The 25,110-nt window shown below is 37.2% G+C and overlaps 1 protein-coding gene across 8 annotated transcripts in view; it reads right to left on the minus strand.

The window, feature by feature from the left end:
• Positions 1-25,110, minus strand: part of hdac4 (histone deacetylase 4) — a 461,100-nt gene that overhangs the window by 46,323 nt on the left and 389,667 nt on the right. For 7 of the 8 annotated variants that reach the window (XM_048598645.1, XM_048598638.1, XM_048598642.1 and 4 more), the window contains 5 exons: positions 13,943-14,063; positions 9,108-9,154; positions 4,756-4,863; positions 2,396-2,451; positions 1,910-1,997 (listed from right to left, as the gene is read on the minus strand). In XM_048598645.1, the coding sequence (XP_048454602.1) occupies positions 1,910-1,997; positions 2,396-2,451; positions 4,756-4,863; positions 9,108-9,154; positions 13,943-14,063 (420 nt within the window). The remainder of the gene's footprint in view (positions 1-1,909; positions 1,998-2,395; positions 2,452-4,755; positions 4,864-9,107; positions 9,155-13,942; positions 14,064-25,110) is intronic. The other variant, XM_048598640.1, reaches the window with a different exon arrangement.

Here is a 25,110-nt window from a genome sequence, read left to right on the forward strand (position 1 = left end):
CAGTATATCTATGGAGAGAAACAGTGTTAATATTTCAGGTCAAGACAACCTTTCATCAAAACTGATAATGTGAAACATTAACTGTTTCTCTTTACAGATGCTGCCTAACCTGAAGGTGAAAATGTATGTTTATTACAATTAATTAATTAACAATTAATTGATGACTTACAATTCATTTTGATTTTTTTTAAAATAAATAGAATCAGAGTTACAAAGTCAGTTACAAAGCCAAATAAGGAATTGAACACAAAAACACTAATTTTCTAGTTGTGCTTCTTCCCATCTTTCCTTTGTCATTCACTTCAACTATGGCTCTAACACCATCAGGCATAGCTGCTGGCCTAAGCCACAAATCCATCTCTTGCCCTGTCTGCAGTAAACGTGTGTGTGGCTGGGCAATGGAACATATGGGGGAAAGAGGCAGCAACACTCAAGTATGTTCACTTCCTTTTTAAGTGAATGTACCATAGCCAAATTTACAAATGACACAAAAATAGTTGGAAAGACAAGTGGTGGGGATGAGACAAAGAGTTTGCAGAGGCATATAGACAGGTGAAGCAAGTAGGCAAAAACTTGGCAGATGGAATATAATTTGGGATAATGGGAGGTCATGCATTTTGGCAGGACAAATAGAGGAGCTGAATATTATTTAAATGGAGAAAAACTGCAGAAAGCAACAGAACAGAGGGATTTGAGAGGCCTCGACCATAACCATGATCATGATTCAGAAAGACTTAGCATCCAACGTCAGCGGGCAATAGGGAAGGCAAGTGGAATGCTGGCGTTTATTTCAGTGGGAATGGGGTATAAAAGTAGGGAGATTATACTAGAAGTATAGATTATGCTAAAACTAAAACTGTACTGGTCAGAATACAGCTGGAATACTGTGAATAGTTTTGGGCTTCTTATCGAACAAAAAATTATAATGACATTGAAGACAATGCAGAGGAAGTTCACGAGGCTGATACCAGGTATGGAGGGACTGCTTTAGGAGAAGAGAATGAGTAAGGTGGGCCTGTACTCATTGGAATCTAGAAGAATGAGAGGTGATCTTATTGACACATACAACATCCTTACAGGACTTGACAGGGCAAATATAGAAAGGTTATTTCCTCTTGTGGGAGAATCCGGCACCAGAGGACATTAGCTCAGAATAAGGGGTTGCACATTTCATTCAGGGGATGAGGAGGAATTTCTTCTGTTAGGGGTAGTGAATCTTTGAAATTATTTACCACAGAGTGTTGTTGAGTTTGGATCATTAAGTATATTTCAAGGCTGAGATAGACAGGTTTTTAATCAGTAAGGGGATCAAGGGTTATAGTGATAGACAGGAAAATGGAGTTGAGGATTATCAAATCAGCTATGATCTCATTGAATAGCTGAGCAGACTCAATGGACTGAATGGCTGCTTCTGCTTCTATATCTTACGGTCTCGTATTTCTTTCCCTCATCATTTCTCACCTCAGAAATTATAGTTCTTCACTGTTCCACTATTCTATCCAGGGAAGGCATGCTCAAATTGAAATCTGTCATATAGTTTGCTCACAGTTCATTACAGTATAAACATAAAATGTTCAGAACTCAATAGAAGATTAGCATTAATTAGAAACTGAAACAGTAAAATCTTTTAAAAGCTGCAACTAAAGTGATTGAGATAATAAGGTGTAGAGCTGGATGAACACAGCAGGCCAAGCAGCATCAGAGGATCAGGAAGGCTGATGTTTCGGGCCTAGACCCTTCTTCAGAAATCACTGAAGTGATTGAACGAGATTAACATACTTGAACAACAAGACATGACCCTAAATAAGAATACACTGCAGTAATGGATTTAAATTAAAAAAAGGTTGGAAAGCAAAATAAGAAATTAACTCTTCCCTAATGTTCGCCTTGCTTTGGTTGGATTACTCACCCAGTCCACTATAAGGATTTTGCTGACATTCAACCTCTGCTGTAGGAGTTTAGTAGCAATGGCCACAGAATTGAAGTAGCAGAATCCCCTGGAGATAAGAGAAGTGGGGAAGAGGAGAAAAAAAGGGAAATGGTTAATAGAAAATGTTCCTGATTCTAATCATCTGCATTCTTTCATTCATTTATCATCAGAGGGAAAAGCACGGTAGGGACAAGTTTTCACCAGCTTTTGTTCTGAACCTCATATGTTATCAATTACATACAAACTACTCCAGAAAAGCAGGTGACTATTTTTAAAATCTTGTTTGTGGATCTGGGCGTCGCTGGTGAGGCCCATATTTAATGCCCATCCCTAATTGCATTTAAGATGGTGGTGCTGAGCAAGGTTCTTGAACTGTTGCAATTCATAGACTATATATTTTCACTGTGCTATTACGTGAGTAGTAGAATTTTGTTTTCAGTAGGGAGGACTTAAACAGTTACTTACATTGGTGTGCTCTCCTCTGCATGGTGTCCAGGAGGCCTTACAACTGCAAATCCATTCTGCAAAACACCATAATTTATATAATTCAGTACAAGGTACAATTTGCACGGATGCACTGGTACTTTCAATCAACTCTGACAGTTAATTACAGGGCAGAACACCAAATAATGGATTTTACCACTTATATTGCGCTCTGCTGATGTTTCAATAGGTTGTGGCAATGAGTAAGAGATCAGCAAAAGAGAGCAGAACTTTGCAGATTTGATTGGAGTTAAGTTAGACCCTTTTAAGTGGAGGAACAGTAGGGTTGGTACACTCCGCTTCAGTAAATATCAACCATTTGGGCAATACATTGGAGGGTAAGTGGTATGCATGTAAACCCAGCAAGCGAGTCTCTTCAGGAAAAGAGAGGTAACAAGCAAGATAAGGGACAAAATAATTTGTCTCAAACATAATTACTCCCATTATCTAAGCTATTTAAATGCACAGAAGAGTCGATAAAATGCTTCAGCTTAATTATGAGAAAAGATGGTTGAGTGGAGTCTGGTGCCTCAGCAAAAACAGGACCACAATTTACAAAGTTTTAATTTCCAATTAAAGTGAGAATTCAGAGAAAAATGGTACACATTGTCGAAAATGAATTTATTACAAATTAACCAAAGTTATAGAAGATATTTCCAAATTCCTCAAATTCAGTCATTAATTGTTAACGATTAACAGTCTAGAAGCCTGTATTAATAATGCAAATACTGTAGGTTCAAATCATAGCAGGTTGATAACTTGAACATACTTAAATAAAAAAAGCTGGTATCAATACAAGTGGCAACAAAGCTTACCTGGTCAGGCCTATATGTAACTTCAGTGCTACACAAATGTGGGCAACTGTTTGTTATAGCCCTTTGAAGTGGTTTAGCTAGCTATTCAGTTGTCAGGGAATCCTGAAATGGGCTTTAATGGACAAAAATGGGACGTAAAATTAACATTCACCCATTTTAGGCAACTGGCCAAGACTAATTTACCCTATAATGTCAATAGAGCAATTAGTAGGACTTAATGATGGTGCATAAAATATACTATTAAAATGCATTCAGGAATATAAAGAGAAACAATCACAACAGTTGAGCTCATAGAGTAATAACAGGGTATTTAAAAAATTGATGTATTGCAGGATGTAGATTTCTTATTTATAAATGGTTTCTGAAATGTCTTCCATTTAGCAATGTAACTTTACTTTGCCACAATCATATTATGTACAAGTTATTGTGATTCAGAAAATGTTGCATAATCCTTCTGGCTTGAAAAGAAATCCAAGGAGGAAAAAATAATCCCTCTGGCAAGTTGGTCAATAACTAGAGTTCATGCATTGAAAATCACTGACAAGATTTAGAAGGCAGGGCATTGTTTTTTTCCCCTCAGAGTTTGTGGGACCTACCTGGAAAAGTAGGGATAGCTGGTTCTTAAAAATAATTTGAAAAGACAGTTGTATAGCTACCTGTCGATGAAGAACTTCAAAGCAGAGGTGAGCATGATTGCACAAACAGGACAGGCCTGATGGGTTCCTTCTGCACTGGATCTTTCTATGATTCTACATCTAAAGAGAATTTTCCATTACAGTGACTACACTTCAAAAGTATTTATTGGCTGCGAAGTATTTTGAGATGTCCTTCAGACAAGAAAGGTGCTGTATAAACTCAAGTTAAGTCAATCATTTTTCACTTTTATTTCATAATACAGGCGGATTTGTGACAATCCTTAAGATTGATGTCATCGGGACAAAATGAATTATATGGATCAACACTCATAGGCCTGGTAGAGTTTGTTCCATATTGGAAGCTGCTTTTCCAGCAACTTCAATTTTTCATTCCTGATTTACAGCATCCGCAGTTCTTTTGGTTTTGATCATGACCAGAATTGGTTTTTAGGCACTGGTCAAGGGATAAACATTAGCAGGATAATGGGGGCAGCTCAAGTGTTCTTCTTGAATGGTGTCATGGAATCTTTCACACCCACTTAAGGAGGCTGACAGAGCTTTAGTTTGATGGCTCATCCAAACAATCTCCAACAGGACAGCACTCCCTTTTCCTCCTCTATAGGGTTAACATGGATTGTGTACAAATATCTACCCACAAGGCCCCGTTACAGAATGCTACCACTTAGCCGTAAGTTAACACAAACATCCCAAATTATTAAGAACATGAAAGGATGTGAAAGTAATTCAGACTGGATTATGGAAAACATTATTATTAAGAATTAGTAAATGCTTTTATTCATTGTCTTGGATTCAACGGCATAATTTTCTACATCCAAGTGAATTTACCTTTTCCCATTTGACAGTTATTACTTCAATGAAGAAAAAGACTTACCTTTAATTCCTTAGTTGCCACTTTGAAAACAAGTTCAATTACACAGCCCACTGCTAAGCGTGCAGCACTGGATGAGTGGATCTCATTCCAAATTGTATCACTGTCAACCTAACAATAAAAAAAAACTCTTATTAAATGGTCTTACATAAAATACTGGTCCTTTTGACTTGTTTTGGACAATGCTCTCTTTAAAATATAGTTAATAAATAATTGATTACAGTGGTTGTATAAAAATTATCTGTATATCAGACCAGTACAAAATAGTTTGCATAGTGTTTAGGTATCCAGCGTGACATTCCTCCCAAAAGGGTATGAAACAAGAATCCAGTAGATAAAATCTGAAAACTTGGTCTGGTAAATGCGCATTCCAAAAATTGTAAATGATTTGCTTGCAATAACAAGGAATAATATTGCTGATATTTAATTGTAGAATGCAATACTGGCAGCTTTGACTGGATACTATGATAATTTTGTTTCCCACCACCTCACTAAGTGATTATAAACACAAACAATAATTCTGCATTTTAAATGTGAGATTTAATCTGGAGATCAAATGAAACTTCAACCTATGCTTTGAGATCCATAACCAAACATCTTTGTTAACAACACACACACGGTACATCAAATGCAACATTCAAAATCCTAGGGAATAAGTTGCATTTGTATGCAAACAGAAGTGTCATGCAATGGAGGAAACTTGCTATTTATGGCAGCCAGTCTAATACCATTCATGTGATGATATATTTTTGTTTCAAACCAACAATTTTTTGAACTAAAATGAACTGTAAGTTATACACTCACTGGGTTGAGTAGCCTCCTTTTGTGCTATAATGATATATTATATTGTAATTTTATTTTCAAAAGTAACTGTAAAAATTTGATTACAATGACCCAAAGTCAGGCCTCAGTTTGCCTCATTGGGAAACATAATAATTTAAAACTAGGAGGAGTCGGCAATTCAGGCCCTTAAGCCTGCTCCACCATTTATTATATTCATAGTTGATCTCATGTTGGATTCAATCCACTTTCCTGCCCGCTCCCCATAACCCTTTAACCAGTTACTAATTAAAAATTTGTCTACCGTCTCCTTAAATTTATTCAGTGTCCTGGCCTCCACTGCACTCTGGGATTGTGATCTCTGCAGATTCACAACACCTTGAAAGTAGTAATTTCTCCTCATCTCTGTTTTAAATCTGTTACCCTTCAACCTAAAAGTATAATCTTTCATTCAAGGTTGGCCCAGAAAGGGGATTACCTGCTTCACATCTACTTTATCAATTCCCTTTAGCATCTTGTATACCTCAATTAGATCACCTCTCATTCTTCTAAACTCTAGTGAGTACAGGCCTAAACTGCTCAATCTCTTCTCATAAGACAAGTCTTTCATCTCTGGAATTAATCTAGTGAAACTTCTCAGAACTGCCTGCAATGCAATGACATCCTTCCTCAAGTAAGGGAACCAAAATGGTACATAATACTCCAGATGTGGTCTCACTAGGGCCTTGTACAGTTACAACAACACTTTGCTATTTGTTTCCTCCATTCCTTTAGCATACGATGCCAGAATTCTATTTGCTATCCTTATTATTTGCTGTACATGCATTTAACTTTGTTACAACCAGAGCTGTTGGCACTGCAGCATTTTCAATTTTCTCTCCATTTAGATAGCAAGTTGCTTTTCTATTCTTCCAATTAAAATGGATAACCTCACACTCATCCACATTAAACTCCATCTGCCAAATTTTAGCCCATTCACATAATCTTCCACATCCATTAGTAAATTTCTTATTTCTTCATTGCAACTTACTTTCCCAGCTAATGAGAGCACCAGACAGGAGAAGAGACAGATAGAGAGGCTGAGCCATTCAGGGAGAGCTTTTCAGAGTTCAGGGGGATAGACTATGTGGAGGGGCAGATTTTAAAGTAAGGAGGTAAATTTTAAAGTTGAAGCAATGCCAAACTGGGAGCCAAAATAGTCAAGTGAGCACTCAGGCAATAGGTGATCAGAGTCTGCTGTTAATTAGGAAGTGGCCAACTGGAGTTTAGTATGAGCTTAAGCTATCAGAGGGTGGAAAATGGAAGTGTGGTTTGGAAAGCCTCTGCATGGACACTGCTTGTTTTAAATAGTTAATATAACTGGTGCTACAGCAGATATTCTAAGGCAAACCACCATATAGGTATCAGAACAACATAACTGGTGTGTGAATATTGCTGTCAGTAAACATTAATCTGTTTCACAAATGAGGAGCTATTTTGGAAGTATAGTCTTGTTTTATAACTTCTCAATTTTCACAATTTTATTGACACAACTAAATTAAGGGGATAAACAGTTGTACTGCATATTCAGACTTTGAATGAGGGTCAGAGGCTGGCAGAGATGCTATTTGGGTGTGGTCTGCCTCAACAATTCAGCTGATCGGATTTTTTCCACTGCTATGAAACTAGGATTGGGTATAGATAAGGAAAACGGATAGAATGGAGAGACTATCAGAAAACAGGTAGATAGGGCCAACATGAGGCAGATGTGAGCAAGTTCACTTGAACAGGCAGCATAATTGCGGGTTGTGTCAACAGAACTGGAAAGCCCAGTCATAAATATGTCAATAAGTACATGTATTCGTACAGCGTAACTGTTAAATAATCTGAAAATAAAAAAAACTTGAATCTGTTTGTTCCATTCCTATTAAATATTTGGACATAAAATATCTGTATTTCATCAAGATTATTATGCCTTATGCCTTAAATAAAAGAATTCAAAAGCTCTAAAAAATGTCAAGAACTATTTGCCATGTAGATAACAAGGATCTGGTGTTAAGTGAAACCACAATGTAGCTGTATGCGAGTAAACTATTCAACATAAAAACACATGCTGAACCCACTTCCATTCACACGCACACCGAGTACAGTGCTATTTGTACTGTCTCTGTGCTTCCTTCAATCCTTCTGTTTATTGAGCAGATTAACAGAACTCAAACACTAGCTCTGAGAAACTCACACTATTGTAACAAATTTACATTGTATCACTATTCTGTTCTTTCATTAACAATTCAGAAAGAAATGAAGCCACCTTTACTATCTCCAAGTCACTTGCCCTACAAAACAACCCAACATGTCAAATATTGATTACGAAGACTATTTGTGGAAGCAAAATTAAGAAACTCTTTTCTAAAATGAAAACTTGAAAAACATTGCTAGTTTCTTTTAACTGTTGACAGCATTCTAAGTAGATTCAACAAAACAGAAAAACTGCTACCATGGGACGTGAACATCACTGATCTCAACCAGTCTAAACAACGCATTGCATCAAAACATTTAGTCTTCAAAAATATTGCCATTACAATTCTAATCAATAAAACAGGGGAAGGGAGTGGAGTGCCACATACATTTATAAAATGTTTTGATCAACACATTTAGCAGAAAGCAAGATTGTTGCATTTCAATCAGAATCTTAGAACAAGCTAGGTTTCTTAAGTGCTCGGTAATTGCATAACGTGAAACATCCATGAAACATCTGGGCTACATGTATCACAGATACGATCCCTGATCTGTGTTAACTTATATTAACTCAGCAGAGGCAATAATATACATGTTATAATGAGCTTCAGCAGCATTTATTTGGGAAAGAGCAAACTGGGGCACGTACAGGGGATTTTAAAATCAGTAATCATCTTGCCAAAAAGTGTGTATGTGTGGATGCTGGTGATGACGATACATTATCAACTGTGCTGTTTCCAATAGTCAAACAGACTGTCGATACAGTCAAAGATGAATAACGGTTATTCAGTGAAAAACTGAGGATGAATCCAAATTGTATCAAAATTTACAAGAAAAAAACGGATTTCCTCTATTTCATTCCATTGCCAAACATCATTTGTGGCTAAGGGAGGCATGAAAACAACTGTGCCCATGCAGCTAATTTTGTTGGTCTGAACCGGCTGTTAGATGTCTGGAGGACAAATTTTGTACCACCATGAGGCTGGCTTCAGCAAAACAATTCCCCACACTGGACTGCTGAGAAAGTGAATCAAGCTGTGTGGTAGAATCAGGGATTTATGGAGTCACTATGTATCCCACCACCTCTGTGCAACTTTGCAAGTACCTGCTGTAAGGAGTACATCTTCAGTCATCATTCAATTTCCCTGAATCTGTTCCCTGAACAAATCAAACATATTCCAATTGTGGTTTAGTCAACATTCTTAGTACAGCAAACCTTGAATTCCTGTTTATAGGGGGACATCTGTTCTCAATTATGTGCTGAGTAGAAGTCAAAGCAACAATTTATGTTGTCGCTAAAATGGAAAGAACAAATAAGACATTATTTACAAATTTTAAAAAGGGAAAAAAAGACTTACTCCAAGACCGCCACAAGGAAGCATAACAAACATTGGAGTGACGGAACCTGTGGACCGATATTTAAAAAGAGCTTTTAGTTCATAGTACCAAGATAAATTACAATATTTGCAGAAATGCTGTAATCACAACTCAATAATGGGAATTATTGTAGTAAGTACAAATGAACCTCTGCAAGGTGTGTATTCCTACAAATGCTGTGTTAATCCCCTTTATTGGCCTCTTGGGCCCTTGCAAAAGCTTTTATCACTGAAACAGTTCCTCACAGTTTATTCACTGTGTTAGCATATTTGAAATCATCTTCCCTACTTGCAATTTATTTAATTGATGACTGGAACCTAACTGGGTCATAGCCTACAAACAGTTCAGATCAAGATAGAAACTCAAAAGAATTGTAATGAAACAGATGGTTTAAACATTCCAGGAGATTCTGGATTCAAACCTAAACACTTGTTTCAATATGAGCAAGGAACAAAGTGTTTTTTCTTTATGGCCTACCACAACAGGAATAACCCAATTTCCTGAAAAACTACAGTGCATGACTCCTTATTGTATGCTTATAAATAATCTATATAGGGTCTCAATGACAGTGGATGCAGAGGGTCTGATGCCCCTAGTTTTTTTGTCAACTACCAATTAAAGAAATGTCACTTATCAGCATTTGCACATTTAAAAACAGTGGCTCTGTAACAATTAAGCATCAGAAGAATGAACTGAAAAACGATTTTACTGAATCACAGAAACACATTTTTCTTTAAAAATTTTCCATTTAATTACAACAATCAACACACTGTAAATGTATCTTTATAATATTCTCTTTTTGATACAAGTAATAGGTGATGAAGGAGAAAAAAAACTGGAAATTTGATAAAAATGGTTGTTCTGCCATGGAGGTTTTGAACTGCTAGGAAGACCTTTTGGGAGTCCCACAGAACACTTAAGACTATTTTCCAGTGCATGGGTATGTTTTAGTATTGCTGGAAAAAAAGACACTTGTTAGCATAATTTGTTAGAAATACTATATAAAGAGAAGACAAACTTTTTTATATCACATGAGAAGACTGTACTGATAGACCGGTGAGTGGAATCTGATTGGTATAGATGTTGCCATGGAGAATGTACCAGATAGATGATGACTGACAGTTAACTGCCAAGATTTGTTAAAATTTAAACCCATTTAAAGAAGTCAAAGAATTGCCCTGAGAACAGATTCAGATGAGATAAGATGTGAGGAGGTTCACATGAGGTATAAACGCCCGCATGGGTTACTTGAGTTGAATGATCTGGTACTGTACTGTTAACCTTATGTAAACATCTGCATATGGAAACATTATTGTCACAATAGTGGTAAAATATGGTCCATCGATTTTTAACTTCCATCATCTGATTTTAATGCCTGTAATATATATGGACAAAAATGTTTTTTTAAAAAAAGTACTGCCTAAAGATAGCTGCAGTGATCACCTGACAAGCTCATATAAACAAAGACAGACTGAGCTGAAAATCACATCTTATTAAAAGGCACTGAAGCTGAGTCATTACGTCCTATTATTGGCTTGCACATTTCTGCAAGTTTCACATATTATGATAGAGGGGGCCTGCAGATTATCTAGCTCGAAAAATATAATGATGTCAGATAGGGGAATGTACATGTGAACTGTATTTCAGGAAAACAGCCTTTGCACAGATCAGAGAAAGAAATATGGACTAGTAACAGCAAGGACTGTTTCTCCATGTTTGCTCCTCTGCATCTTGAAAGCCAGCGATAATACAACCTGAAAAAAAAGCCATCTATCAATATTCAACTTTCATAATTTAACTTTAATAGCTGATACATCCATGCACTAAATATGCTTTGAATAAAGACACAACTGACCTATAATGGCTGCCTTAAAATTACTATTATAACCAAGAGGCATCAAGAAATTTACACCTCTTATTCACACCTGCATGGTAACTGCACGTATTGAGAGATGAAAAGTTGCCTACAACTATCCAGTCTGAAATAAAACAATGACACTGGCACCCGAATCTGCAAAGGAATGGTATATCAACAGCAGCTTTTGAGGGGGGAAAATAAGAGAGAAAGCAACATGGACCAATTACAGCATGAATACTGGAAGCTCTTCTCTCCCCTACCTCATTTGCAAAAACAAGCATCGGTAAAAGACTTTGATTTGGGAAAAAAATCAAAGTTCACTTAGATTTCAGGATCTGTAAACTTTACTAATACGAAGAACCAGGGCAGCAGCTAAAGAGATGGACTCAGGTATTTTTATTTGTAACACAAGGGACTCAAGATCTATAATGCTCAGAATCACAGAAATGTTAAGGTGCAGAAAGAGGCTGTTGGCTTTGTGTGTCATCAGTTCTCCGAACAAACATTATGACTGAGTATCATTCTCCTGCATTTTCCCTATAATGCCAAATATTTTTTATATTTAAATATTCACTAAATGCTGTTGTGCATGTTTTAATTGAATATGCCTCCATCACACTCTGAGGGATTGCACTCTCGACCCTTACTACTGACATCACATTAGTATTTCTTTGCAAATTACTTTATATCTGGTGACATCCTTATATCTTTCTCTTGACCCTTTTTTGAGGGAGAACAGTTTCACCCGACCCACTCTGTCCAAACTCTTACGGTTTTGAAAACTTTTATCAATCTCCTCTTAGCCTTCACTTCTTCAATCTATCTTCATAACTGAAGTTTCTCATCTGTGGATTCATTCTCGTAAACCCCTTCTAAACTTTCTCCGACGCACTGATATTCTTCCAAAAGTGAGCCACCCAGAACTGGTTACAACGCTCCAGCTGATATTTAAGTTGTGTTTTATACTAGAGTATCACCTGCAATGGCTTTTCTCCCAATTTCTGCACTGTTAAATTTAGTGTTCTGAAGATCGATCCTCAACTCCATCTTACATGATGATGATGACTGGGGGTTGCTGATTCATATTAACTCCTAGTTTAGCAACAGGTTGATTTTAAAAGTCTAATTCTTGTTCTCAAGTCCCCCTCTAGCCTCACCCCTATTTTGACAGTCATGTGAAATACTTGCACTGGTCTAATTCTGACCTCTTCAACATCCCTAATTTTCATTGCCAAACTGGTGGTAGTGCCTTCAGCTGTCATAATCTTGTACTCTGCAATTCCCACCTTAAGCCTGTCCACCTATCTTTCCTCCTTAAAAACTACTTCTTAAGACAGGGTTTTTAATCATCTGCCTTACTATCACCTTTGGTCTCAAATATTGCTTCATGTACTCTTAGGTACCAGCTTGGAACACAGTATTAATGGGCATACATAAATGCAAGCTGTTGTTGCTGTATAGTGGCCATTCCCTGAAGTACTCAACAATTTATGCATACAATAAATGTGTTCAAAAAGATTTTAAATCATTTAAACTCAAATAAATAAATTTAATAACAGATCAATTTTGATTGAAAAGTCCCATATTTTCAGCATATCTAAATTAGGAAAAAGGTTGCTGCTTTATAGCTTACAACACCATAGGTGAATTAAACTGCCTGGGTGCACACAACTTCTGAAGACAACAAACACTTTTACTCACCTGATAATAATCCTTTAGTCCTGTCAAGCTTTTCTGACCGGCTGAGGGGCTAAATTTTACACCTGCTTTTACAGCAACTATATTTTTTGCAACCTATAAGAACAGAAGAAATAGGTGCAGGGGTAGGTCATCTGGCCCTGCGAGCCTGCTCTGCCATACTATAAGATCATGGTTGATCTTTCATGGAGTCAGATCCACTTACCTGCCCACTCACCATAACCCTTAATTCCTTTACTGTTCAAAGTACATCTTTGCCTTAAAAACATTCAATGAAGTAGCCTCAACTACTTCAGTGGGTAGGGAATTCCACAGGTTCACAACCTTTTGGGTGAAGAAGTTCCTCCTCAACTCAGTCCTAAGTCTGCTCTCCCAGCTCTGGTTTCATCTGCCAGTGGAAAAAACCTTCCTGCTTCTATCTTATCTATTCCCTTCATAACTTTGTATGTTTCTATAAGATCCCCTTTCAATTCTTCTAAATTCCAGTGAGTACAGTCCCAGTCTACTCAATCTCTCCTCACAAGCCAACACTTTCAACTCTGGAAACAACCCAGTGAACTTCCCTTGCAATTATGCCAACTGTCAAAATGGAGCTGGACTACATGAGGCCTGAAGGACTTTTAAAGGTTTTGAAGAGAAAGTAAAATTATAAGTGAAATAATGAAAAAAAAAGAATTCAGTAAGAAAACTGAAATGGAAAAAGTCTTATGGGAAAATGACAGAACAGCATTTAGAGTTTGTAACATCCTAGTTAAAATTATGGTTTTAAATTTAGAATCAATTTTTAAACAACATAAAAACATACAACATTGCTTTATTACTGCAAGTTTACTGATTGTTTCAGAAACAATATACGAACTGAGATTTCTCAACCCTGAGAGAATGCTGGTTAAAGGGTTAAGGATTCAGTTCCCCATAGGGAGATCATACTCCTGCACGCAACCCAGCTGGATTACATTTAAACTAAGAAAGGACAACGTGACATGCATAACAAGAACATCTATTAAGTGCAGGTAGCTCTTCAAAAACCCTTTAAAACAAACAGGCAAATTAGAGAACTAAATACTTTTAAATAGAATGCTGTTGTTACTGGTTAAGCATTGAAAATATTGTGACAGAAAGATAAAAAAATGATTTTGGAATGCTTCTCTTATTTCAGTATTTACAGTTGTTATATCACTACCAAACTAATGGCTGGGAAATAGTGATTATTCCTGCAAGGCTGCATCAAAAGGTAAAGAGGAGTGAACTGCGCTATACCTAGCAGTTTCTTACTATCAAGCTTCTGTCTGTTCAGTGGGTTTGTGCCATAAAGTAATGCATGCTGCTCCGAATGGACGACCTGTAGCTCCTCCAGAGATGCTTTCCTTCCTCTAATACACTGCGGAACAAAAATTTAAAATATAAGTACAATATATGCAACTGTAAAGTGAAGGCAAAGATTAGTTAGTTTAACATAAATCAACAAAACTTTTTGCAACGTTATGTTAACATTATGGAGTTTATAAGATACGTTTTAGGATATTACTGTATAGTTTAAGATTATAAGATTTTGGTATTGTACATTTGAATCAAATGTAAATTCAGGGGCTCATGTAATATCCTCTGAAGTTTGCCTGATAATAAGCATGGGTAGTTTAATTGTTAGAGATCAAAAGCAAAATTCAGATTGTTTTACTGAGCATAAGGTACTAATGCTCAGTGACAATGACCACAGGCCAAGAGTCTTCTGAAGTCCTGAAAAGCTCTTACAGATACTGAGCTGTGAACAGCAGTGCTGTAAACTATCCTTCTATTTTTAAGACGAAAAGGAGTTAGGATTGAAGTTAGCCAAATAGTTCTACTTAAATACAAAGCTAATGTGTTTCCTGTTGCCATGGGGTAAAGGGTGCATTTTTGATATGAAGTCACAGGCGTCCCTATAAATCCATGAATATTACAAGTGGGAATAGTTTACATTTTTTGTTCTGTGTGTTCATCTGAGAAGTAGACAGCAAGAGACAGAAATGATCAGGTAGGCACAGAAAATGCTGATTCTGTATTTCACCTTGCAGAACATGGGGTCACATTGTTAAACTCATGTCCAGATTGAAGCTCAAGTTTTGAAGGAATTAAAGAAAGCTGGTAGATTCACTAGCATCTAGGAACTAGAAGGAAAGAATCCACAACATAATCCTCACAGTGGTAGTCAGTTTTGGGATTGTAAAATACTCAACTGGGGAATTAAATAGGAATTTAAAAAATCAGGAGTTGAGAATGATTCAGACTTATTTATGGAGGATGAAGCGTCCACTTCAGGGACAGTGTAAAATATCTGCAGTGGGAGCTTTTCAGCTCTGGTTAAAGTGAAGTATGGGATCTATTCTGTAGTTTAAAGTATATGTGTCTATAAACAGTAAATAGTATTTAGTCAATAATTTCTATGGGTTATTTGTTTCAGTAAAAGCTTTAAAATATGAATTCTTGGCGTGCCATTTGGCCATTTGCTGAAAGTTAAAATTTCTCTTCAAAATTTATTGATCTTTATGGAGTTCTTTAACAATTATTACTTTTAAATTTTTATTGATATCTTTCAATCTATGACATCCATCATTCTGTAACTGCTCAATAAATCATTATCTACTGGGGGAGAAGCAAAAAAAAGAATGACAATAATGAAGATAATTAAAGCTTGATATGTTACATAAAACCAAAGGTAACAGTAGTGAACTGCAAAGCTATCATTTAGTCAATCAATTCAGATACTACCACATTATAAAAGTATAGCTGAATTGGTTTACTAATGCGAAGGTTGTATCCACATGTTAGTGTCAAGGCCCCCAAAAATGGTACCTCAGATGGGAGGACCACTACAGAGTCCATTATGGCACATATAAGCCACTGTGAGTTGTGTTTCTATATGAATGCTTAGGATGCTCACAGCAATTATCTCTCTCCACAATTTTAAGTGACTGTTAAAAAAACTGGATTAACACTTCTGCTAAAAGTGGACAGCAGAATTTATAATAAACATACTATTTATTTACTATTATATGAGAGATAATAGTTTTAATTTATAGCTTTTACATACACTTAAGGCCGGAAATGATGGTGTCACACAGGAAGTAAAGATATTCACCACTACATTGAACTCCTACATATTGTTTGCCGCAGCAATTTTTAATTGGGTGACAGATACACTGTACAATTATACTGAACGTTATCAAGGCAAAGCTGGGCTACATACACGTGATTTTAACAGTATTTTAAGTTATAAAATATACTGCTATACTGTTGACAACATTCCCAAACCTGATTGATATGGTTCCAAACAATTAAATAAAGCATGCCAGAAATGTGTAATTGGACAAATGGAAGCAATAACACTGCACATATTTGTGGTAAAGTTAATAAATGTGTTATAGGGCAGGAACATATTAAGAGGGTCTTTTCTGGAAAAAAAACATATTTGGCATTAGTCAGTTATTTATAATATTTTAAAGCAGTATGGATCTCCTAAATTCCAAAGTAATAAACATCATAAGTGAACTATTTCTGCTTTTAAATGTATTTTAGCTTTGCAAACAGGTAACAATCATTGCAGGAATTCAGAACAGGAAATGTACACTTTTTTAAATAAAAAAAAAATACCCTCACATATTAAAAAAGATAGCTCATCAATTAACAATGCTGCTGCCCCCTGCTGGCTATGAAACAAATCTTGCTGTTACCAGAAGTGCAAACAGCAGGGGGCCTATGCAGTTCTGTTTAAATATGCAGAGTGGAATTTATTTAGGACAAAGTGCTTAAATAAGTGCAAGACCAAACGTATAAGAATCTTCTGTAACAAATATCACAACATGGACATAAGTCATAAAACACAACTTTTCACCTATTACACAAGATTGCACAACTCATACTAATTCAGTTCTATAAACAATAAACCATAAACAATATTCACTTAAAACACACCTGCACTATAAATTAAACAGAAATGGTTTGGTAGCACAGTTGAGGACCTTTGTAAACATGTCATAAATCTCTCTGAACATGTTCTCTCGGAAAATGAGTTTGTTCTTTTAAACAACAATAAAGTGCTGGAGAAACTCAGCAGGTCTGGTAGCATCTTTGAAGGGTCAACGTTTGGAGTCCAATGAGCCTTCCTCAGAACAGGACTCAGGACTTGAAAAGATAACTCTGTTTTCTCTCCACAAAAGCTGCCATACCTGCTGAGACTCTCCAGCAATTTCTGTTTTTGGTTGTTTCAAATCTCCAGCATCTGCAGTTCTTTGTTTTATTTTAATTTGTACTTGTACAATGAGTTCAATGTTGTGGTGCCCTTACCCCGCATTAAACAGGAAGAGGTTTTCACTGAGTTCAAACTCTTTCATTAGATGTGACTCTGCTATTGGAAAAAATTATTAAATAATCCATACTATGCTCAAAGTTACACCAGAAACTAATTTAGGATCATCGTTGGGCTCGTAGGGTAATGCATTTGTGTGTGCTACTAGCTAGATAAATACCCAAGATCCTGTTTCATGTAAAAGGGAATTTATACATACATTGTTTTGCAAAAAAAAATCAAACTCTTGTTGCATTCCCGTGGCAATGCTCTGACCAATCAAAATCCATCTGCCTGGTCTGAGAATCAAGATTGACAGTTAACTGTTCTTGTTGCCCCCTCCATCCCAGTTGTGGCCCAACCAATCAGCACCCTTTTCTCATGCTGTATAAAATGGTGCGTCTTCTTTTTTCCGAGGTTGACTAAGTGTTCAGGTTTAAGGTTGTACATGCTTCCTGGGTGTTGCAATGTGTCAGAGATCAGATAAATGCATACCACAAGTGCCTCATACATGTGATGAGTGCAAGACTAAGACCTTCAGCTTGAATCTCCTTTTAATATTGTTTAAGTTTTATACTCTCAAGAATTTATTTAATTCAGTTCCTCTATGACTTTTAGAGAAAACAGATTTTCAATGCATTTTCATTAGTTATAATTGTTTGTTAATTCAACTTGGTTTAAGTTACGCATGATTCGGTATCTTGCACTCCACCAGTAGGCGAAATTTTTTGATCAGCATAACAGAGAAAAGCTGTTTGGCATTCTGTTCAATGTATTTGGTGTTCCACTGTAATATACAACGTATCCTGTTTTATGCAGAACCAACTATGACCAACTAATGGTTGGCTACAGTGCTGTCACCAATCATCCAATCTCCTCTTTTAAAAGGATGAACCACTAATGAACCTTAACAACAAGATGTAGTTTATTGTGTGATAGCATCCATTTCGAATTATATTGCCTAATTAGGTATAATTACTAAGAGTACCAGAAGCTCAGGCAAGACATGTCTAACTTCATTGGAATGTCACATTGAGATTCCTCTTTTCTAAGAGTGCATCACACTATCGGATCTAGTGGAGCCTAATGCAGTCCCCAACATTAACACTTTCAGAATTATTATAAACATATTCAAACCAACTAGTTATCTTAGCAGATGAATTTTTTATATTTCTAATGTGCATATTTGTACAGTAATGACTGTAACAGTTTAATAGTAATGAAATAAAATTTAGTTGCTCAAAAAATATTATGCTTGGATAAGAAATTCTAACAAACAAGCTAATTTATATTTACACAATTCAAAACCATTTCATGCCACAGCTCAGGCATTCATTAGTTCAGTAAATCAATCAACTTTAAGCCAATAAATACATTTTGGATTACAATACTGAGATTTCCGTACTATATAGCAATGCTGGTGACATTTATTTATGATTGGCTCTCTAAAGGGAAGAATGAAAAAAAAGAAAGAAACTCTTGGATCAGAGGTTTGTTACAACAGGAGTTATAGTAACAGGTGATTTGGCAGTCTGGAATTCAGCGTGCTTCAATCAAATCTGCCTAGATACAATCACTTGTAGTATGCATTTATCTGATCTGTGACACATTGCAACACCCAGGAAGCAATCTCAACCTTAAACCTGAACACTTAGTCAACCTATGGTAATCTTGATCTGCTGCCTGATCCTTTTAAATTGAACTTTATGGAGAGAAATCCATTTATTTTATACAGAACAAATTAATTAGCACAAATTATTTGAATATCGTTTCATACTTTACTTTTCCTTAACTACATTTTATTTCTAGCTAAGTACTCCTATTTTCTAAGAAATGGAGAAGGTAAGTGCAGAGAATGCCCACCCTCGACAAAAATAGCTTAATTGATATTGCAGTCAAAAGGCTTATATTGTAGCTCTATAAAGAAAACCACACACTGACAACATAAAAGTTAGACGTTTGATTCTGGATGTATGATCTTCAATCTCAAGGGCAATTAACCATTTCAAACTTTCAGAGATATAGCTTATAGCTTCATCTCAGCAAAAAAAAAATTCAGTATGTATTAAATGGTATGAATTCTAACCCAATAATTTCTTGAGTAATACCACAGGAGATCTGCATGTACAGGAACATTAACCAGGTTGAATTGTACTGAACAATTGTGCCAGTTTCTAAAAGGCTGAGGTTATTCAACAGAATGGGAGTTATACATGTAAAATAGGAAGGTAATTTGTTAATCATGTATTAATTTTAGTATGTGAGGCAAGTCCATCAGAACCATCGCTCTGGGGCAAACTGTTATCACGCCAGTTACATCTTCAATGTAAAGGGAAGACCACACTTCTCATGTCACAGATTTACACACATTGGTAACATTCTCACAGATATATGGTCTGCCTTTGCTGAAAGTTGTTTTATTAAAATATTCACTTTAAACATTTTGACTATTATCATTATCCCGATTGAGACCTGCTGCTTCTCAGAGTGTTGCATGCCTTATTAATAGAATATGCCCTACTGGAAATTAATGTTTTGTTTTGAAATGATTTTGTGGCCTCTCGAACGGGACCCTTCACTGTGCACTCCACCACTGGTGTGTTCTTGTATAGAGGGGTGACCCCCACCCCCCCTCCACCTCTGCACCTCTGCACGTAGTCGCTCATGCATGGTCTCTGACTTCAAATGATGCCAGGAATATAATCGCCAGTTGCTGCATGGCCTTTTTCATTACCCCAATTTATTGAAGAAAACTTATTTCCATTGGGTTTCTGATTTTCATAACAATAGCCTTGGTCCCAGTCAGGATGTCTTCATGAGATAGCAGGAACTGCCGATGCTGGAGGATCTGAGATGACAAGGTGTAGAGCTGGATGAACACAGCAGGCCAAGCAGCATCAGAGGAGCAGGAAAGCTGACGTTTCGGGTCTGGATCCTTCTTCAGAAAAATGCTCTACACCTTGTTATCTCAGGATGTTTGCATGGCTGTTCGAGCATGGTTACCTCACCACTTGCAATTAATTTGTTTTCCCCCTCTGCCAGCAAAGTTTTAAAACGTTTTCTCACTACTTTTTTTTTTAAACATTTTGATTTTCCTCCAGTGCTCAACATCCCCAATTCCTCCTGTATCTTAACTGCTGCCTCTTGGTCCACTCCTTCACTTGATCAGCCTCTTCCAAATAAATTTCTACAAATAATTTTCATGCTATTCCAACATATCGATTCATAAATATTTATTAATTTAGTTGTCTGCAGCAAATAATCCCTATAGTTTAATTAATCATAATTTAAAAACAACTCTTAAAATGTTCAGTTTTCGTTGAGAATTGTTCCTCTGAATTATGCATGCTACAGTATGGCTATTGTATTTAATTTCGTGGCTACGTGGTCATCAGTCTGCTCTACCAACACTTTTCTTTACAGGCTTCAATCAACATCTACACGACAGCTTTTCAAATAAATATGGAGGCCAAGATGATAAATTTCCAATTAATGTTCAGCGTTCTGTTTAGACAAGAGGCTGCAAGTGTGCTTGCATTTCACAAGAGTTATAGGGAGGAGATACATGTGCCAAGTGAATGATAGCAAAATAAGAGGTCAGAATATAACGACTGAATGAGAGACTATTAGGAAAGGGAGTTAGTGTAAAAGTGATGGGATAACTGTAGAGAACAGTGAGAATGTGACTTGGAAATGGCTCTGCTGAGGGCTATTTTTCACGCAAGTTTCACCCCAAAAGCAGCCTGCAGCTATTACTGGTTTATTTCTCTGCTGTACCATTCACTTCCCACATCTGAAAGGAAGCATGGTAGCATCAAAAGAATAAGCAAAATAAAGTTAGGAAGAAATTAGAAAGAGTGAAACAAAACAGCAGCATTCTGGAGGTCAGAGAGGTGAACAGCAATATGAATACAATAGAGGCAATTAGGAGAGAAGCCGTATGGGCGTAACTACAAGAGGTCAACTAATTTGGTCTGAATTGCAATTCTTAAATGATGAATCTTTTATCTTCCCATCACATGTGCCAAATATCAAACAGAATATATTCGCATGAATTATTTTTAGATTCACCATAAGTTATTCAAAACGGTTTACAAAGCAACAAATTAGACAGCACAAGCATTGCAACAATGCCTATAAGGTGTAGTGAAGACTATATATGGACTTTGCTAAAGCTCTCGTAGTCTCCTTTCAGATATATCAACAGAAATCAGTATATTGTGATGGAATTCATTACTTCTTCTTGTATACAATTCATGCAATAAGCCAGTATACTGTGAACATGGTAACATTCAGGGCACACTCAGTTCTAAGGGTTTGGTATGTTTGGACCTGCCAAGTAACAGGGATAGGATTGTTGCAAGGTTTTTAATAGGTCACTCAAAACAATTCCGGGGTCACTCAGGGCAGTTTAAATGTTATTGGCAGTCAGGGTGGGGTAGGGTGGGGAGAGATAGTAAGGCAGGGTGTTAACAGAGAAACACAAGAGGCCACCTCCAAGCAGAAGTACTGCTGTTTTTAGCTGTATTGCTGAAAATGTTGTTACCTTCAGGCTGCTAGTCAGGCAGTCTCTTAGAAACAGGCAAAGAAGGTGGCTAAACCAAAGGCATTTATCAGTTTAGAGGACCTGAAGGAAAACTGCCTGTCAGGGAGTTGGCAAAGAAATGTCTGAGAGTATGGATATTCTGCAGAAAGCAGCTAAAGAATTGTGCTGGTAATTAAATGCTGGAGTGCAGCCTTGTGAATCCAGTTGGGAGTTGGATGTGGTTTTAGGAGATAGGATTGAGAAACTAGGAAGTCAGCAGTCATTGAGGAATTCAGTGATGGAGTGGCTTTTGAAAAAAATTCAAAGCTACATCTTCGAAAGGAAAGAGATTGGAATTCCTGATAAAGTTTGAGATTTGATGACCCACAGTGTCAATAATGTCTCAGGGTTTTCCAGAAAAAAATCCATGGGATTTGTCTTGACTGCATTTTGCTATGTTCTGTGGGAGTGTTCAACCTTGATTTGTCTGTTACTCATATTTACCTTAATTCTGAATGTTGTGAAAATGTTGTATTCTAACTCTGTATCCTGACATTTATTGTTGTTTGTTCAAAACATTGACATTTTATGAAAGCAAAATACAGTGGATGTTGGAAATCTGAAATAAAAACAGAAAATACTGGGAAACTCAGAAGGTCCAATTGAAATATTAACTCTTTTTCCCTCTCCACAGCCTGTTGATTTCTCCGGTATTTTCTATTTTTATTTTGGAATCTTGCGGCTTTTTTCTTTATTTAAGCTCCTGAGAGCTCACATTTTGTCAACTTAAAAATAATGTTAGTAGTCCTTAGCCAGATCGTAACTTCAAATTTGGAGATCTGGTGCGGAATTGTAACAATATTAACTCAAAAGCAATATTTCTCTTCTCAAATTTGATCTCAAGGTATGAACAAATATGTCTAACCTTTGGTAAACTAAGTTTCTTCGTCAGGAGTTACACCAGTTGGAAATACCCTCATATTACTGAATGACGGGAGGCTGATACAGAATTTAGTAAGGTAAACAGGATAGTAAGGTAATTTGTACAAAATCCAGTGAAAAAATACAGTGCAGTTTGCATTGAGGTATACTTTAAATATGTTCTCACTATTAACTGATGTGCCAGTACATTCAACAGTGGGTGTAACATGTTCAGCATTTCTTTAGGTTTATGTTAACCATATAGATATTCATATAATTCAATACATGATACATGGAAATAATATATTCCAAATATGACCAACATTGTTATGTTTCTATTTATACTTCTTCCATATGGAATTACTGTTCAATGCAGTCACATGCCGGTGTAAAATTTTTGTAGGTAGAAGTTCAGATGGAATGTTGCCAATGTCACGCTGAACTTCAGATCTTTGAAACCGCAATATGTTTGCATTTAGTGATATGTTTCAGTGTTAAACCAACCATGTGATGGTCTCACCTGATGTATATCATAAGTCTTGTTCAAGATGAAAACATTTTAGGGAGAACGTTGTTTTATAAACTAAATTGACTGAAATACTTTAGGGATTAAGATTCTTTTACTTGGGGTTTAGCTTCTCATTAATATAATTCCATAAAGGTACAAGAATGGTTATTACACAGTCAGCTCAAAGAATCTTATTTTTTTGGGAAAAAAGAATAGGTAGGACAAATCAAAGATACCACCGGTGCAAGGGCGCAGTGGTTAGATTCTTCTTATTGAAGATGGTCACTGCTTGGCACGTGTGTAGCACAAATATCGCTTGCTACTTGTTGGCCAAAACATTAACACTGTCCAAGTCTTGCTACATTTGAACATGTATTGCTTCAATATTTAAGGAGTTGAGAAAGGTGTTGAACATTGTACAATCATCAGTGAACATCTTCACTTCAGACCTAATGATGGAGGGTGGATCATTGATGAAGCAGCTGAAGATGGTTGGGCCTAGGACACTACTCTGAGGAACTCTTGCGGGGATGTCCTGGAGCTGAGATGACTAATCTCTAACAAGCACAACCACTGTCCTTTGTGCCAGGTATGACTCAAACCAGCAGAATGTTTCCTCCCCTGATTCCAATTGACTCCAGTTTTGCGAGGATTCCTTGATACCATACTCGGTATACCATACTGAGAGTTTCACTGAGCAGGTGCTGCTTGATGGCACTGTTGGTGACACCTTCCATAACTTTACCAATGGTTGGCTAGGGGAGCAGCAAGTTCTGGAGCACTTGCCTTAGAACTTCTTCAGAATATTGTCAGAGTCAATATCCTTTGTGGTATCTGTGCCTTCAACTGTTTCTTGTTATCAGATGGAGGGATTCCAACAGGCTGAAGACTGGCATTTGGGAACCTCTGGAGGACGCCGAGATGGATCATCCACTCGGCACTTGTAAAGTCCTTCAGTCGCATCTTTTACACCAATATTCTGTGGTCCCCCATCACCAAGGATGGGGACATTTGTGAAGACTTGTCCTCTAACAAGTTGCTTAACTGTCCATTCACAACAGGACTGCAGAGCTTAAATCTGATCTGCTGGTTGTGGAATCACTCAGCTGTGTCTATCGCTTGCTGCTTATGCTGTTTGGCACGCTGTTCTACTTTGTAGCTTCACTAGGTTGATGCCTCATTTTAGGTACCCCTGGCACATACCTCCTGTGCTGATAACTGAACCAAGGTTGATCCCCTGGCTTGATGGTAATGGTAGAGTGGGGGATAAGCCAGGCCATGACATTACAGATTGTGTTGGAGTAGAATTCTGCTGCTGCGTGATGGCCCACAGTGCCTCATGGATTTCCAGTCTCAAGTTACTATATCTGTTCAAAGTCTATCCCATTTAGCACCGTAATAGTGTCGCACAACACAATGCAAGGATATCCTCAATGTGAAGACTGGACTTTGACTCCACAAGGACTGTGCAGTGGTCACTCTGACTGATACTGTCAAAGACAGACATATTTGTAGCAGGCAGATTGGTAAGGTCAAAGTCCCTGTGGTTGGTTCTCTCACCACCTGCTGTGGATCCGGTATAGCAGCTGTGTCTTTTAGGGGTCAAATAGCTCAGGCAGTACTGGTGCTGGTGAGCCACTCAGTGGTGGGCACTGAGGTACTCCATCCAGAGTAGATTATATGTCTTTGTCATCCTTAGTATTTCCTACTAATTCATCAGCTGAAAGGGCATAGCACATTGTAATCAGCAGGAGGTTCCCTTACCTATGTTGGACTGATGCCATGAGACCTCATGGGGTCTGGAATAGATGCCGAGAATTCCCAAGGCAGCTCCTTCCCAATTGTACACCACTGTGCCATCACATCTGCTGGCGGGACAGGACATACCCATTGATAGCAATGATGTTGTCTGGAACATTGTGTATAATATATGATTCCAGTAGCATGACTATATTGCTTGACTAGTCTGTGTCATTTCTGATGCTGTAGTTGATTCCAGGTGGTCTGTCCAGTTTAATTCCTTTTTGAGACTTTCCAGCTGCTGAGCTATTTCAGAGGGCAGTTAGGAGTCAACCACATTGCTCTGGGTCTGGAGTCACACCTAGACCAGACCAGGTAAGGTCAGCAGTTTTCCTTCCCTCAAGGGCAGG

The sequence above is a fragment of the Rhincodon typus genome, chromosome 7 (assembly GCF_021869965.1).
Source record: "Rhincodon typus isolate 14 chromosome 7, sRhiTyp1.1, whole genome shotgun sequence".
Classification (NCBI taxonomy): Eukaryota; Metazoa; Chordata; class Chondrichthyes; order Orectolobiformes; family Rhincodontidae; genus Rhincodon; species Rhincodon typus.